General features: G+C 46.0%; 1 protein-coding gene across 3 annotated transcripts; it reads right to left on the reverse strand.

The window, feature by feature from the left end:
* Positions 1-7,759: 7,759 nt before the first annotated feature.
* On the reverse strand, positions 7,760-16,653 carry AARSD1 (alanyl-tRNA synthetase domain containing 1). 3 transcript variants are annotated; one of them, XM_058561081.1, is made up of 12 exons: positions 16,600-16,653; positions 16,318-16,449; positions 14,157-14,316; positions 13,419-13,476; positions 12,819-12,975; positions 12,607-12,723; positions 12,256-12,386; positions 11,862-11,928; positions 11,578-11,669; positions 11,058-11,112; positions 9,618-9,712; positions 7,760-8,093 (listed from the first exon to the last, which is right to left on the reverse strand). In XM_058561081.1, exons 1-12 carry the CDS (start codon positions 16,636-16,638, stop codon positions 7,958-7,960), a joined length of 1,239 nt encoding a protein of 412 aa, XP_058417064.1. In that variant the 5' UTR covers positions 16,639-16,653; the 3' UTR covers positions 7,760-7,957. The 3 variants fall into 3 exon arrangements, with proteins under 3 accessions (XP_058417064.1, XP_058417065.1, XP_058417066.1); XM_058561083.1 differs by lacking the exon at positions 9,618-9,712 and having other exon boundaries at positions 8,001-8,093; XM_058561082.1 differs by lacking the exons at positions 9,618-9,712; positions 11,058-11,112.
* Between the last annotated feature and the right edge of the window lie 18 nt (positions 16,654-16,671).

The following is a 16,671-nucleotide window of genomic DNA, read 5'->3' on the forward strand; positions in this document are numbered from 1 at the left end:
AAGCTTATACCTCTCTGTGCCTCATTATCCTCATCTGTAAAATGGAGACGACAACAAGATCTAGCTCATGGAGTTCTTACGAGAATTAAACGAGTTGGTGTTTATTAAGTGCTTAGAACAATGCCTGGAAGAAGTGTTATCAGTGTCGGTTTAATACCAACCAATAATTTAATAAGACCAAACAGTAATAAAATAAAAATTGCTCAGTGGCACTGAAGTCTGCTTTTCACTACTTAGAACTGCAGTTGGCAGAGGTTTTCTCAAGCACACCTTCCCTGAGTTCATGAGGTCTTTTTCAGACTGTTGTGTGTTTGTCACCCTCTTTCTGCTGAGGTGTAACACAGCATTTGCCTCCTGCTAACAGGGAGGGAGGTGGGCCTCTGGGTGTCAGAAAAAATGGCCCAGCAGTGATGGGAGAGGCTCATTTGGGTGAAGAACAACAGAAGCTTCATGTCTGTCTCACTCTTTGCCTCCTTGTAACAGCCACGTAAAAGCTGCCCAAAGTATGGACCACTCATGGGTAAACCCAGTAGCCTCTTCAAAACCCTGGTCACCTTCTGGGGCTGAGGACAATTCACAGCTCCAGAATTTCTATCAAGAAGGGACTCAGCGATGGCCATCTGGTTGGAAGCGAAACCAGCAGGGTTGTCTTAAAACAAACTAGTTTTGTTTGCCTAATAAGCACACTGCTTTATTTGAGATGGCCTGGATGCTGGAGATCACGAGGGGACTAAATTCTCCCCAAGCCTCCTTTGTCACTGCCACAGCCCCCCTCTGCTCTCCTCCCCTCCTTATTCTCTTTTACTTCACCCTGTTCTTTTCCTCTTTGACTTAACAGAATGTGTAATTTTACATTTATTTGCTTGCCTCTTTCCTGTCTTTCTTCTGCATCGCTGTAAATGCCATCAGAACAGTGACTGCCACTGTATTATTCACCACTGTGGCCCAGTTCCTAGAACAGTGTCCGGCATGCACTGCACTCTCAATAAATATCTGTTGAATAAATGAAGAAATGAATTCTGTGACTGTTTATTATATACACAAGTCAACAACGACAATAAAAACAGATGATATGAAAGGAGGAGGGACTTTTGTTTTCACAGAAGAAAGTGTTGACTCTTCCCTTGTTTCTGAAACACTTGGCTTTGAGGTTGGTGTTTGAAGACAATATTTACCAGCAAGGCTTGGCTGCAGGTCACTTCTGCAGGGAGTTAATGAAAGGGCTCAGCAAAAGCGAGAGAAGGCTGCCTCTGTGAGCGCCTCTTCTGCTCTGGACACAGGCCCAGGTCAGTTAACTAAGACTCACTCTTGTTCCTTAAAGTTGAGAGCCTGGTACCCTGCCAGCCAGTAGTCTGCACAGAAGGTGCAGACATTTCTAGAGAAAGAAGGAAACTTCTCCATCATTTTTCCCAGATAGCCCTGGTTGCCCTCCATTGAGTCATAGTTTGGATAAAATTCAGGAAAGAAATGAGAGACACAGAAGCTTTCTGCAAGAGAGTTTTTCATTGGGGTATGCTGGGCTGTCTGTTTTCCCATCAGGGCCCTGGAGTTTATTTAAGTTCTTATTAAGGAAAAGACCTGGCATTCTAGCATAGCTTGGCCAACTCACTGGTTTCTACTCTGGACTAAAGGGTGGAACAGGGCTGCAGGACGTCTGAGCACAATGCCTTCCTGAATTCAGTCTGTCTCTTGCTCTGTGTCCATCTTTCATTTTTCATACTAACATATGACCCAGTACTTATATGTACACAGCCAGTTACCCAGGAGACCCTCACCTTCGTGAAGGGCCACAGCATCTATGTCTTCAGCGATTTATAGGTACTTGAGTCATAAGTAAAACTTGCTTAGAAGACAAGAAGGTGCCCTTCTCGCTATTTCTATGCTGTAAGAGTGGGTTATAACAATGTTCCAGAATATATAATCTATGTGTGTGTGTATGTACATCTATCACCTTTTGTGTTACTTAATAAAATACTTATTATTCTGTTTGTGTTCATTTAATGTTACTCTAACAAATGATTAAACTCATTCCACTTTGTTTTCTGGTGAACCTCAGGAAGAACAATCTCCTGGTACCCTGAAAACAAACTGTTCCTCCCCTCCTCTCCCCAGGCCATGGGTTTAGGGCCCTTTGACAGGGGTGAATGACATCACCAGTTCAAAAATGCTGCTTTACCTAAGTGCCCATCAAAGGATGAATGGATAAAGAAGCTGTGGTATATATACACAATGGAATACTACTCAGCCATAAGAAACGATGAAATCCAGCCATTTGTGACAACGTGGCTGGACATTGAGGGTATAATGCAAAGTGAAATAAGTCAGGAGAAGGTCAAATACCGTATGATTTCCTTCATTAAGTAGTAGATAATAACAACAATAAACAAACACATAGAGACAGAGATTGGATTGGTGGTTACCAGAGGGGAAGGGGGGAGGGAGGAGGGTGAAAGGGATAATTCGGTACATGTGTGTGGTGACGGGTTGTAATTAGTATTTTGGTGGTGAACATGATGTAATCTATGCAGAAATAGAAGTATAATGATGTACACCTGAAATTTTTACAATGTTATAAACCAATGTTACTGCAATAAACAAAAAATTTTTTAAAAAATTAAAAAAAAATGCTGCTTTATTTTCCCTTTGTCTATACAACTAATTAATGTTTTTCACATAATTTGTTCATTTATATATTCTCCTAATTGAGTTATTTCAGAAAGTTCCTTCTCTCTTAGGATGCCGTATTCGCACCCCCACATTCAGGTCAAGAAACTGAAGCTCAGGGAGTCTCAGCAGGGAGACCAGACCCCCTGATTTGTCTGGGACAGTACTAGTTTGTGACTTTGGTGCTGGCGTGATGTGTGGGGCACCCCGTTCACTCTCAGAAGTGCCCAAATTTGGATAATAAATGATGCGGTCACTCTAGGTCTAGGTGACCAGAACCCACCTGAGTGGTGGCAAGTAAGGGTGGCCTCCAATCCGTTGCTGTTTTGATGACACCCTGATGAAACAGAAACATAAAGGGACAGAGGGAGATCTCACATACACATGAGAAAATGAATTCACACAGGTCTCTGTTCAAGGGAATCTGCCTGAGTCCTTCCGTAAGTAAGGAACCTTCTGTGAAGCAAATACTTCCCCATCTCCCACCAATGAATCCATTTTGTGCTGCATGACGTCTATACTATGATTTTGTCTTAAAACATGACACTCATTTAACTGAGAAAAGCAAGAAGTAGAGGAGTGTGAGTATGTGCCACAAGAGGGGAGATTTGTACACACCTATGGAAAAATACTACCAGAGGATACATAAAAAATTCATAACAGTGGTTGTCTCTGGCAAGGGAAATTGGGTGGCTCAGGAGCAGGGTTGGGGGAAGACTTTTATAAAATACATCTTTTTATTTTTCTTTTTAGATAAGAATTTCTTTTGGTTTTGGGGGGAATTTTTTTGCTGGGAAAGATTTGCCCTGAGCTAACATCTATTGCCAATCTTCCTCTCTCTTTTTTTTTTTTTCCTCCTCAAAGTCCCAGTACATAGTTGTATATTAGAGTTGTAGGCCCTTCTAGTTCTTCTAGGTGAGCCGCCGCCACAGCATGACTACTGACAGACGAGTGGTAACCAGGCCCCGGGCCACCAACGTGGAGCACGCCAAACTTGAACCACTAGGCCATCAGGGCTGGCTCTTAAAAAATACATTTTAAAAATCTCTTGATGATGCCTAGGCAGCGTACTGATGCAGCATCAATGCCTAAATTTTGCCTCAGAAACTCAAATTCCTCTTCCTTCTGGCCACCTACCTGCAGCCCAGCTCTCCTGCTAATCTGCCTCCTGGATCCAGCTGAAGTCCTCTGACTCCAGACTCCTGTCTCTGCCATGTAGGCTGCCTTGTGGCTTTCAATCTTACCAAACAAGCTGTTTCAGCTTCTTTCACTTTGGGAGAAGACAGATTAGACCCTGCCATTCTCTCCTTAAGTTCTCTTGAAACATGAGGAAAAAATGATTGTCCACCAGAGCTGTATTGACCCAGAGGCCCAGTCTATGCAACATCACTTCTCTCTCCTTAAAGCATGTTTACAGCCAGAAGCTCATTTAGTGATGCTTCTCTCAGGGTTAGAAGAATACAGAAACAGCTGCCCACAACCACAGCCACAGTTTATCTCCCCTAGGTGTTAGTTTTCTCCTTATTTCTCTTCTGTCATTGCATCCTGGCTGTCTGTGCCTTGACCATTTATTCTGGCTCAAGTTAATTGTGGCTGGATCTGAGTGTAAGGTCAATTTCCGTTTAAGATCTTAATTATAAAGATGAATAACTTTTGCCAACACCAATGAGAAATTATTCCCCAAATGAGGGGCTAAATGTTTATCACTGTATGTGGCAATATCGGATTTGGGCCCATCATTGACTCAGCTGTTTTAATTGCTCACATGTAACTGGAGTTTGTGCATTATTTGTAGAACAGGTACAAGGTCACCTGAGTTACAAAACCTCGAGTTTTGAGGCAGTAGGCTGAGGTAGGAAGAGGTCACACAAAAGTTCAGGGACAAGATTCCTACCAGGGCTCTACCCTCTGGTGGCATACCTTTAGAGAAGTCACTTAAGAGTTTATCTCCGTTGGGCGGACCCCGTGGCTTAGCGGTTAAGCGCGCGCACTCTGCTACCGGTGGCCCGGGTTCAGATCCCGGGCACGCACCACCTCACTGCTTCTCCGGCCGTGCTGAGGCCGCGTCCCACATACAGCAGCTGGAAGGATGTGCAACTATGACATACAACTATCTACTGGGGCTTTGGGGGATTTAAAAAAAAAAAAGAGTTTATCTCCTTTAATGGTTAAAATGGTAAATTTTATATTATGTTTATTTTACCACAATAAAGAAAAAAAGAGTTTATCTCCTCATTTGCCAGATCAGATTGTCAATCTCTAAGGTTCCTTCCAGGCCTGGAATTCTGTTTTGATTTTGTGATCTTACTTAGGACAGTCCTAGAAAGATCTGGAATCCAGTTGGAAAATTGGGAATTAAGGGCCAGCCCAGTGGTGTAGTGGTTAAGTTCGCATGCTCCACTTCGGTGGCCCAGGGTTCACAGGTTCGAATCCCGGGCGTGGACCGACACACTGCTCATCAAGCCATGCTGTGGTGGCGTCCCACATACAAAATAGAGGAAGATGGGCATAGATGTTAGCTCAGGGTCAATCTTCCTCAGCAAAAAGAGGAAGATGGGCAACAGATGTTAGCCCAGGGCCAGTCTTCCTCACAAAAAAAAAAAAGAAAATTGGGAATTAGTACTGGACAGCTCCTAAAATTGGCACTGTGTTTATTTTTTTTTATTATTGCTATTTTATTTTTTATTTTTATTTATTTATTGTGTGTGTGAGGAAGATCAGCCCTGAGCTAACATCCGTTGCCAATCCTCTTCTTTTTGCTGGGGAAGACTGGCCCTGGGCTAACATCTGTGCCCATCTTCCTCTACTTTATATGGGACGCCCCCACAGCATGGCTTGACAAGCGGTGCGTCAGTGCATGCCCGGGATCCGAACCTGCGAACCCCTGACTGCCAAAGAAGAGTGCCTGCACCTAACCGCTGCGCCACCGGGCCAGCCCTGGCATTGTGTTTATAGATAAGAGGTAACTTGTGATAAAACGTTTCCTCTTTTAAAGACTGAAAGGAGTATCACAAATTTCCTGGTTTTGCAGACTACATTTTTATTCATTTGTACCCCGAACTTTCTACCGGTATGATATCACACACACATGTAACCACATAACTTCATCAGGAGACCCAGAATCCAACTGTAAGTTTGATTTGAAGGACCAGCACCACTCCAAACATCATGACTGACATGCCCTGTGAGGAAGAAGGCAAGGGCTGTTTGGGGGGATTTGCCTACATTTTGAAATGGAATGGCACATTAAAAATTACTTGTTAAATTTGAAGTTAACCTTTTTTTTGTGTGAGGAGATCAGCCCTGTGCTAACATCCGCCAATCCTCCTCTTTTTTTTTTTTTTTTTTTTTGCTGAGGAAGACGGCCCTGGGCTAACATCTGTGCCCATCTTCCTCCACTTTATATGGGACGCCGCCACAGCATGGCTTGCCAAGCAGTGCGTGGGTGCGCGCCCGGGATCCGAACCAGCAAACCCCGGGCCGCCGCAGCGGAGCGCGTGCACTTAACCGCTTGCGCCACCGGGCCGGCCCCAGAAGTTAACCTTTTTAAGTAACTACCTCAGGAGCTTATTGCACTATGGGGCTATTACTAATTATGTACCATTGGCACCTAACTTCCCTGAACCTCCTTGAAATCAGGCGGTGACACTGAATCGGTGGTTTTCAGGTGGTGCCCTGTGGCTCCATGGAGGCGCCTCAGAGCCTTCCTGAGGGCCTGAAGAACTCTAAGCCTCCAGTCCCTGTTCTAACCAGATCAGCGCATCTTTCATCTATTTCTATATCAGGCTTCTATATGGAAGACTTCATGAAGGAAAACTGCTTTCATTTAAATTGAAAAGAAAACACATTTGGAAGCCACTGCACTAGGTGACCACTCAACTCCTTCCAGCAAAATTCTCTGAAGCCATGTCCCCTGCCTGCCTCAGTTTCTCTAGCAGGAACAGCACATTTCCTCATGTGGGAATTTTACCTGAATAAAGTCCTTGTGTGAACAATGAGATGAACACCTAAACTGAAGCTATTTGCCAGTAGCTGCTGGGTTCAAAAGAAGCCTTCCCTGGGTTCAATCATGGTTCCAAAGTAACTCAGGAAAGCACACGGGCCACACGCACCCACGTCCACAGCAGCACTGCGCAGGGAGGGGGCTCACCCAGGGGTGGTGGGAGGGCAGCTACTCCTGCATTTGCAATCAATTGCCAATCTGCAGGTAAAGAGGAAGAGAACACTAAGTAATCAAAAATGACGTGTTCTTAGGTCATCTCGGGAATCCACAAAGCGGCCTTCTTGAGCACTTACAGTTGAGTATGTCACAACACCCCAGGGAACTGGGTACTGCCATTATCACCATTTTACTGGTAAGGAAACTGAAGGTTGAAAAGGCAAGGTAACTTTCCCAAGGTAAGTGACAGAACCACAATTTTTTTAGTTGTATTCTTAAATTGTGAAATACAACCTCATGGAATAAAACATAAATGTAGACTATAATGAATAATGATAAAGCAAACACCTATATAAGTGCACCCAAGTCAAAAAACAAAATTCCTCTTATTCTATCAGTTACTGAAAGATGAGTTTAAATCTTCTATCAACTGTGGATTTGTCCCTTTCTCCTTTTAGATCTGTCAATGTCTGCTTTACGTATTTTGAGGCTGTTATGAGATACGTGCACATTTAGAACTATTTCATCTTCCTTTTATCGTGACATGTCCTCTTGATCTCTAGTGATTCTTAAAGTCTCATTCATCTAATATTAATAATGTTATACCAGGCCTTCTTTGGGTTAGTTTTCCATGGTATCTTTTTCTGTCTCAATAACAAGCTTGCAGCATCTTTCTACTGTACATTTTTGTGGCTTCTTGACCTATCTGCAAAGTCACTGATACTTTTTAGTTCTGAAACACAGGACTAGGAAAAGAAATAAGAAAAAAAGAGAAAAGAAAACAAGATCATGAATCTAAGCCCTAGGTCGAGCCTCCAGACTGACCCGCAGTCTCCTCAGGCAGCTGTATTTCTGTGTGAAAAAAGCTTTCAGCTGGGTTTCAATAAATGAGCACACCTCGTCAACATAACACTCACTCACATCAGTTATGCCTGACGGGGGCCAAATCAGAAAGCCGTTTACTCACAAACACATATTTATTGCACACTGGACTATGCTGTGTAAATTACTCACATAGATATACATGGTACCAGAATCATTTCAAGTCAAACTATTTTATTATCCAAGAGACTCTTTCTGTGGTCACAGGAGGCCTGTTCTCAGCGGCAGAAGGCCAGAGAGGTGCCCGAATCCTCACTCCTCGGCGCTCTGCGTGCTGATGTAGTCCTGGAGAAGCGCCTGCACCTCTGGACGCCGGCTCATCTTGGTGGCCTTGCCCTGAAAGCGGCCTTTCTTCCCGGCTCCTTTGCCTTCCAGGATCTCAGCCACCCTGGGGAGCAGAGACACAGTCAGGGAGGAGGTCTTTGTAGGAGAAACCACAGAAAAACCAAGGGCAGCCCTAAGTCTTTCCCCAAGGGCCAGGGGGAGACAGAGGAAGAGTAAATGGACTCCAGAAATCCTTACTAAAAATACTTGCATGTGTGCACAAAGATACATGTACTATGTTTATTCTAAGAGTAAATAACTGGAAAACAACAGAAGTGTCTAGAAATGGGTTAGATCAATTATGGTAACCTCCACGGAGCAGGCTGAGCATACACCAGGGGTAGGGGCTGCAGACATAACGCCTGTGGGGAGCAGCAGCGAAGCAAGCTGGGGGTGAGTGAGAAAGGGGGGACTGTGGAAACTCGGACAAGCCTGTCCTGTCTGAAGGCGGTGGCCACTACTCAGTTCCTCCAAGCTACTACCACGTGGGAACGTAAGCCCAGCGTTGCCAGAGCATGCCTTTTTTCCCTCCTTTTTTGAGAAAAGCTGGAATTCTATATTTCTATGTAAAAAAGTCGTAATTTTAAAATGTAGAAACTGGGCTGGCGCCGTGGCTTAGCGGTTAAGTGCGTGTGCTCCGATACTGGTGGCCCGGGTTCGGATCCCTGGCGTGCGCCGACGCACCGTTTCTCCAGCCATGGTGAGGCCGCGTCCCACATACAGCAACTAGAGGGATGTGCAACTATGACATACAACTATCTACTGGGGCTTTGGGGAAAAAAAAGGAGGAGAATTGGTAATAGATGTTAGCTCAGAGCCAGTCTTCCTCAGCAAAAAAAAAAAAAATAAATAAATAAATAAATAAATAAAATAAAATAAAATGTAGAAACTAATTTTGAAAGTTTAAAATAGTATGCTGCCCAACCAGTCAATAGGCCATATCTGGCTACCTGTCAGGAACCTCTGCTTTAAATTGTGTTTTCCTTCAATGTTTTATGATGAACACAGATTCATCAGAGCCAATCGGGTCTTTGAAAACCCCAAACGCCAGAAAGAACATGGGACACTACACCTCCATACCTAACTTAAAATAACAAACTATAAACAATAACATAAAGGTAAAGAAGTTCGACAAAGTTCTAATTTTTCCATAACAACTGCATCAACGCCTATTTTGATTTAGTTTCAAAATCCCAATTCTTCTTCCCCAAAGAGCTTGTGCCTCTTTGAGCACCTGCTTCATCTGCCTACTGATAATCCAGCACCTGTATTCATGTATCTCTTACGAATCTCAATTTCTAAAAGAAAAAAAAGAAACCACATGAGATTTGGAGCCAAAAGACCTGGCTTTGAGTCTCAGTTCTGCCACTGTAACTGAGCTCTGAGGCACACGAGGTGCCGTCCCTCATCTGTAAAAGTGGGAATGATGGTGGTGATGATTACTTCTGCTCAGCCCATCTCACGTGCCTGTGATGTGAATCCAAATGATACGGCAGATGTGCGGGCCCTTTGCATCAGTAAAGGGCTGTATTAGTAGGTTAGGCTTACAGCCTCTCCCACCCATGCAAAGCAGTCCACAGAGGATTACCTGGGCCCCAGGGTCTCCACGGCCTCAGCTGGCCCTGCCAGTAGGAAGAGCCCAGCACCTTTCTCATCACCCACGGTTAAGAACAGGAGGGTCTCCTAGGAGGCAAAACAAGGAGATGAGTCCTGATACTTAAGAATGTGGGTCAACCCCCAAACCCTGTACTCTCCTCAGTCTCAGGAACAGATTTTTTTTTTTATCATATTGCAACATATAAATGTATCAAATCAATACATTGTACACTTTATACAATGTCATATGTCAACTATATCTCAACTTAGAAAAAAAGAAAAACAACAGATTTTCCCCCCTAAACCACAAGCGAGGTTCCTGATGGGCGATAATGCAGCCCCTCCACTCTAGCCCACCAGGGCCAAGAAACTCGATGAGTGACTATAAGAAACTTAGGTTGAACAGTAAAGAGGCAGAAGGCTGCTGACATGACCAAGCATAAAATGCCTTTAGGAATCTGACTCCTGCCAACTTCTGTAGCCTGGCAACCACCCTCCCCCCTCGCAGCCTGTGCCTGCCATTGCCAAAACCTCTGTTTCCCTCTGCCTGACGGCATTTGCTCCCTTCTCTGTTGATGACCGCTAAGTATTCTTCAAGGCTCCCTCCCCTGAAGCCTCCCCACCCTTTCAGATAATGTGCTCCTCCGCCTCTAGCATTCACCACCCTAAACTGTAAATGCCAACATCCATGCTAGTCTCCCATACTAGACAGTGAGCTCCTTGAGAATCAGTACTCTCTACACAGAAGAATGATGAAAAGAGACATACACACCGCTCAGCCCAGAGTACGTATTCCAAAAAGTGTTTTTGGAGTAAATGCAAAAGAGAGACCTAGAAATCACTAAGCTCCAGACTGTCAGGACAGAGAGGGGCAGATGAAACCAGAGGCAAAGGAAAAGGGAAGGGAAGGCCTTCAAAGGGCCTAGCCAAGGGGCCGGCCCTGTGGCTTAGCGGTTAAGTGCGCGCGCTCCACTGCTGGCGGCCCGGGGTTCGGATGCCGGGCGCGCACCGACACACCACTTCTCCGGCCATGCTGAGGCCACGTCCCACATACAGCAACTAGAAGGATGTGCAGCTATGACATACAACAATCTACTAGGGCTTTGGGGGAAAAAAATACATAAATAAAATCTTTAAAAAAAAAACAAAAAACAAAGGGCCTAGCCAACCCCCTTATTTCTAAAATCAGGCCCTCGGCACACATAAATGTGGGTGGCTTGAAGGAGTTCCAGCTCTGACAAAAGGAGGTCAGAAGCTGATAAATGTCACAGCCCCAGAAAGATCCATACCACACACCTAGCCTGGCACCTAAAACAGAGCTCGGCTGGTACCCTACTCTTCATGTGTACATGTGGAGGGACTTCAGCATAACCTAATGCCCCCCACTTAGGTCTCTACCCAGGGTGGATAGAGAATCTCATGCTCCTCTTACCTCTGACCCAATCTCATTGGCAATGATATTCATGAACTCAGAATCACCCTCCTTCCTAAAACAGAGGACACAGACATGAGATCTAGGTTAAAGTGGCAGCTGGGAAACCACAAGAAGCCCACTCCTCCTCGTGAGGCTGGCTTCCCTGCTGCCTGTTTGTGCAAAGTCCCAGACTCCCTTAGCAAAAAAGAGCAAGTGCTAGCCGAGGGGCAGCAAAACATCCTTCTCAGCCTCAGCAGTTTATAACAAGCTTTGCGTTTGTTTCTGTCTCCCTTAAATATGATTCACCCAGATAAGTGGAGATCTATTAGAGGGTGAAGGAGGTGAGGGAAGGTGCTAATGAAAGTTACAGTATTGTAGTGCAGATGTTTATATCAAACCCAGGAAATCTAGTAGGTAACACATTTCTTAGGGTCTACTCAGCCTTGAGAATACCAGTGAGCAACCCACCTCCCACCATGCACTGCACACAGGGGAGAAGCTGAGCCCTAAGCCCAACGCCCCCTGCCTTGTCTCTCACCTGTGTAAGGCAACCACTCCTCCCCAGTCTGGGCTGTTCCTGAGGCTGTGGGCAATGTGCACAGCTAGGTCTCTGAGCAGATTCAGGTTGTTCTGAAATGGATGCCATAACTCAGCAGACAGGCAGAAAGGATAATGAGAGGGCGCACTAGCTTCCCTCTACTTCATTCTCCCCTCACTCTCCACTCTGACAAACTACACATCTGGTTAGGCCGAGAGGTTGAGTCTGGGGAGTCTATTCCAGGCAGAGCCCACACCCTCTCCACCCTCCAGGGAATAAATCACCTTCTGCAGGAGCTTGGTGGAGTTCTGTAGCTTTTTCACTGCTTCCACGTGATCCTCTGCTCCACACCTGCAAGAGAAAGGTCTGTGGAGACCTGCCCAGCTTCCCAGTTGCTTTTGGTGTTGGGCGTAAATCAATGATGCCCTTCTTGATAGTATTTCCCTCCAGAAGGGGACCTGGGGACATTCCAAGGAGGCCTCATAGGCAACTGGGGAGAGGATATAAAGGAACAAACCATCTTGTGTGCATGTGATGTACTATCCAAAGTGCTTTATCATTTATGATTGCATCTTACCCCCCAGAGACAAGAGATAATTCTGTCTACCTTACAGGTAGGAGAGCTAAGCTCTGGGGTGTCCAGGATCTAAGAAACAGGAGAAATAGGAGGGGGCATACTTAAGCAGAGAGGTCAGTGCTTTTTCAGTTCCATGACTTCTCTCCATCCACTTCAGCACCCGGTTCCCAGCCAGAAATATCAGGTTGGTTTTGTTCTTTTTCCCCTTCTCAGTGCCCAGAATTTTAATGACCTACATGAGGCAATGGGGTAACACACACACCCATGCATAAACCGCAGTGGGTGCTGGGCCCGAGGGGAGGAGACCCCAGACCTCCCCCAGCTTGCAAGCAATAAAGAAGTGATTTCACTTAGGACTCCTCAATTGTCCCCCTCTCTCACTTCCGGCCTGTCGTGGTCCCCCAGCCCCGACACCCCCTCTCCCAACCATTCAAGAGCCCTTCCTCGCCTACCTGAAGGTCACTGAGATTGCTCACGTGCGTCCCACAGCACATGTTGGAATCAACGCTCTTGATGGTAACAACTCGAATGGGCCCAGCATGATCATCCGGCAAACCCCGGGCCCTCACCTGGAATGCAGGGGAGGGAGAAGGGCTGTCTGAATTTCAATGAGGAGCCCTCCAAGGGCCATTCTACAGAAGCCACCCCACTGGTTCTCCCTCACCTGCTCCACCTCAGGATCATCCAGGCTCAGCTCTCGCACATTCACAGGCAGCCGATCTCTGATTTTTTCATTGACACTCTGCTCAATGGCAGCTACTTGCTCTGCAGTCACAGAGGGGCTGTCCAGCTCAATCACACTCCGGAGTCGCCCTAACTCCCTGCCAGAAGAAGTAGAGTGGTCACAGGATGCTGATGATGACAAGAATAATAATACAGGAAAGTTTATAGTTTACAAAGAACATTCGTGTAAATGCTGTTATGTAATCCCCACAAAATCTTGCAAAGTAGAGACTGCCATTTCCATCTTACAAGTGAGGGGTATTAAGGAACATGATCAAGGTCATGCAGCCAGGATTCACCCGCTAGGTATCTGGGCTCCAAATTCCATGTTCTTTCCTAAGCAAAGGCAGATGTCTCTTCTCTCATCCTCATGTTTCCCCTAAGAAACACCCACCACCCCATCTTCAAGGGGAACAGGAGAACACAGCAGATTTTGAACACTACTCTTTCTTTCATCCTCCTACTCCCTAACTCACTACTGGGAGAGGAGCTGCCAGTCAGGAACCCATGCCCTACAGTTAGGCTTATGCCTCCTGCTCACCAAGATGTTGTCTTCAGCCCAAACAGATGGTCGGCAACTGCTGTGATAAGATGCTGCCCTGGGCAGAGAGAGCAAGAGACAGGAAAAGAGTGAGAAGCCTACACAGCCACATGCTCCCACAACAATATCATCACAGAAATTCTCCTCGTTGAAGATCTGCCAGGCACTGGGTAATACTCTTGAGAGATACTTTATCAAAAATCCTCACAAGAATTGTGCAAGAGGCTTTAGGATGCCATTTCACAAATGACCTACTACAGAGGTCCAGGGGAAAGATAAGGAGAGCTGGGATGTGGATGACTGCATTGACAGTTGAAGGAGGTGGAGAAGTATTTAGAAGAAAAACTGACAGGACTCGGTGACTGATTGGCTATCCCCAAAGAGGCAACTGGACTGATTTCCAGGATTTGAGCATCTGGGTGGATGCTAATGGAAGACCAAGTCTGGGGGAGGGGGTGGCTTCTTCATTCCATTTCGGACATTTTGAGTTTAAGAAGCCTATGAGACACCCAGATAAAGACATCTCGTGGGAAGTGGGCAATACTCAAATCCAACAGTCATTCTAATACTTTTAATCGTTCATATTGCTTTTATAACATTTATCGTATCCTGCCTGAATCAGAGCTGACTCTGAATATGTCCGTCTCTTCCAAAAGAAGAAACCACATCTCAATCATCGTGGCATTCCCATACATGGCCACTGGCCCTCCTGTACGTCTCCCACTCCACCCCACCTACCTGAATGCTGTTGCATGTGATCAAACCTCCGCTCCCAGTCCACCCGGACCTGGACCTCGCTCCCAGGGGTCAGGGGTGTCTGTGTGAAATGATCAGCCTGGGCCCCCCGGCGGGTCACTCTCAGCACAGCAATGTCATTGATTGTACCATGGTCATCAGGCTGGGGGAAAGAAGCAAAGGAAGTCAGTGGCGGGAGGCAGGGCTCACTAGCTCCTGGATACAAAGACCCTCCAGGGAAAGTATGTGAGAAACAGACCCAGAATTTGAGATTCCCTAAAGGAAAAAAAGAGGCAATGCCAAGTGAGGTGGGTCCACTTTATTCCATGAAGGGACTGTCTCTGTCCTATCCACCCTGAACGCCTATATATTTTGTTCTTCAGAACAGAATTAAAACAGAGACTGTAACTATAGCAAGGAAGACTTGAGTAAAACCCAAAGAACCTTAATCCATACTCTCATTGCCTTAGAGTCTTATCTTTCAGTAGTCTCTAAAATGATCTGAATTTTCCTCCCTCCCTCCACTCCATCCTCTGCACTGCTACTAGAGTTAGATTCAAAAATATTCATTCATTTAAAAAAGTATCAAGTGCCAACTACTTACAAGACACTGTGTCAGCCCAAGAATACAATGTAAATAAGATGTGGTCCCTCATGGAACTTAAGAGTCTGGAGAAGAACACAGACATGCAAACTGGTAACTGCAATATGATCTACAACATGCTATAATATGAAAAGGTACACTGTTCTAGAGCTCAAAAGAAAGAGACCTAACAGTCTTGAGGAACCAGGGAAGACTTTCTGAAAGAAGTGATGTCTAAAACGAGACCTCAGGCCAGCCCCGTGGCTTAGTGGTTAAGTGCGCACGCTCCACTATTGGCAGCCCAGGTTCGGATCCCATGCGCGCACCAGCGCACCGCTTCTCCAGCCATGCTGAGACTAGAAGGATGTGCAACTATGACATACAACTATCTACTGGGGCTTTGGCGGGGAGCGAGGGAAAGGAGGAGGAGGATTAGCAATAGATGTTAGCTCAGAGCTGGTCTTCCTCAGCAAAAAGAGGAGGATTAGCATGGATGTTAGCTCAGGGCTGATCTTCCTCACAAAAAAAATAAATAAAACGAGACCTCCTATGGATACCTGAGGTCACAGGTTTTCCTTCAACAGATCAGGAAATCTCTATGCTAGGAAAATCACTGAAATAATGATGACGATTGATATGAAATCGGAAGTTTCTCACTACCAAGTTTACTGAACATGTTCTCTCATGTCATTTCTTTCTGAATGAAGCCCACACACCTTAACATATCCTTCAAAAACTCTCTGAACTGGCCCTTACCTTTCCAAAGTCATCTCCAGCCTGTCATTAACATGTACCACAGGCTCCAACTATATGGGACTACTTGCAGTTAACTAAAATTGTCAGATTCCTTCAGGCTTCCCTGCCTTTGTCCGTGCTGTTAATCTCCGCTGGAAAGGCCTCTCCCATAATGTCCACCTTTGGTGGTGTTATCCTCCTCTTCCACGTTCACACTGGACCTAGTCCCTACTCCGTCATATCACTGATAAGTCTGCCCTCTGTCGTGCTATTGTAACCCATCTATCACACACGAACCCCCTCATGGGAATCTTTTCCAGTCGCTGCCAAACACCCTAATTCCTACCTCAGGGGCCTTTGCCCTTGCCATTCTCCCTGCCTGGAATACTTCCCCTTTCCCTGCCAGTACCACTAGATAATTGCAAGGGCTCCCTCCCTTACTTCACTTAGATCTCTAATGAAATAACCTACCCCCTACCTAGGAGAGCATCTCATCACTCTCTTTCCTTCAAACTTTATTTTTGTTTATAACACTTATCAGACCTAGTATACTATTTATTTCTCTCTTCACGGTCTTGTCTGTGTTCTCCAATAAACATTCCATATATGAAGAGGCACTGTCTTGCTCACCTCTTATCCTTAGAACCTGAAATAGTACCTAGCATATGCTATGGCGAGATAAGTACTTGTTGATAAATATTTGCTGAATGAACAAAAGAGCTGAATTTAACTTTCATCTGTATTCACTACAGCTGAAAGAGAGGCGCAGGAGAGCATTTTCCACTGCATCAGAAAGGAATTAGGGGCTTCCTGGCAGGAGGTCGGGCTGAGGGACGAGCCTGGTACCTGGCCCCCGCCCTCGGGGAAAAGCAGCGTGTCTTCCAGCACCACTTGGAAGCCGCTCAGCACTTCCTTCTTGCCGTTGCTTCCCTCTGTCTGCAGCTCGGCGGGACAGCAGGAGACCACGGTGGTGGTGAACTGGGCAGAGAGGGATGAGAGAATGAGCCCCGACCCACGTCCTCAGCACACCGGGACTGAATCTAGCTCGGCACTCCCTCCACGCGGCGCCCTCTCCCGCACCGCCCCATCCGCTCGGCAGCCGCAGGTCCCTCGCCCAGCCGGCCGCACCTCCCGGGCGTAGCTGTCCCGCTGACACCGGAAAGCCATTGCTGCTGTCTCCCCGGACGCCGGGAGCGACGC

Source organism: Diceros bicornis, chromosome 18 (assembly GCF_020826845.1).
Source record: "Diceros bicornis minor isolate mBicDic1 chromosome 18, mDicBic1.mat.cur, whole genome shotgun sequence".
NCBI classification, from domain to species: Eukaryota; Metazoa; Chordata; class Mammalia; order Perissodactyla; family Rhinocerotidae; genus Diceros; species Diceros bicornis.

Coding starts and splice junctions, on each gene's coding strand:
- AARSD1 (XM_058561081.1), bottom strand. CDS start 16,638: ATGGCTTTCCGGTGTCAGCGGGACAGCTACGCCCGGGAG. Junction 14,317..16,317: donor TCCCCGAGGGCGGGGGCCAG/GTACCAGGCTCG, acceptor TCTTTCCCCCAG/CCTGATGACCATGGTACAAT. Junction 8,094..9,617: donor GTGGAGACCCTGGGGCCCAG/GTAATCCTCTGT, acceptor TCTGCTCCCCAG/GGTGGCTGAGATCCTGGAAG.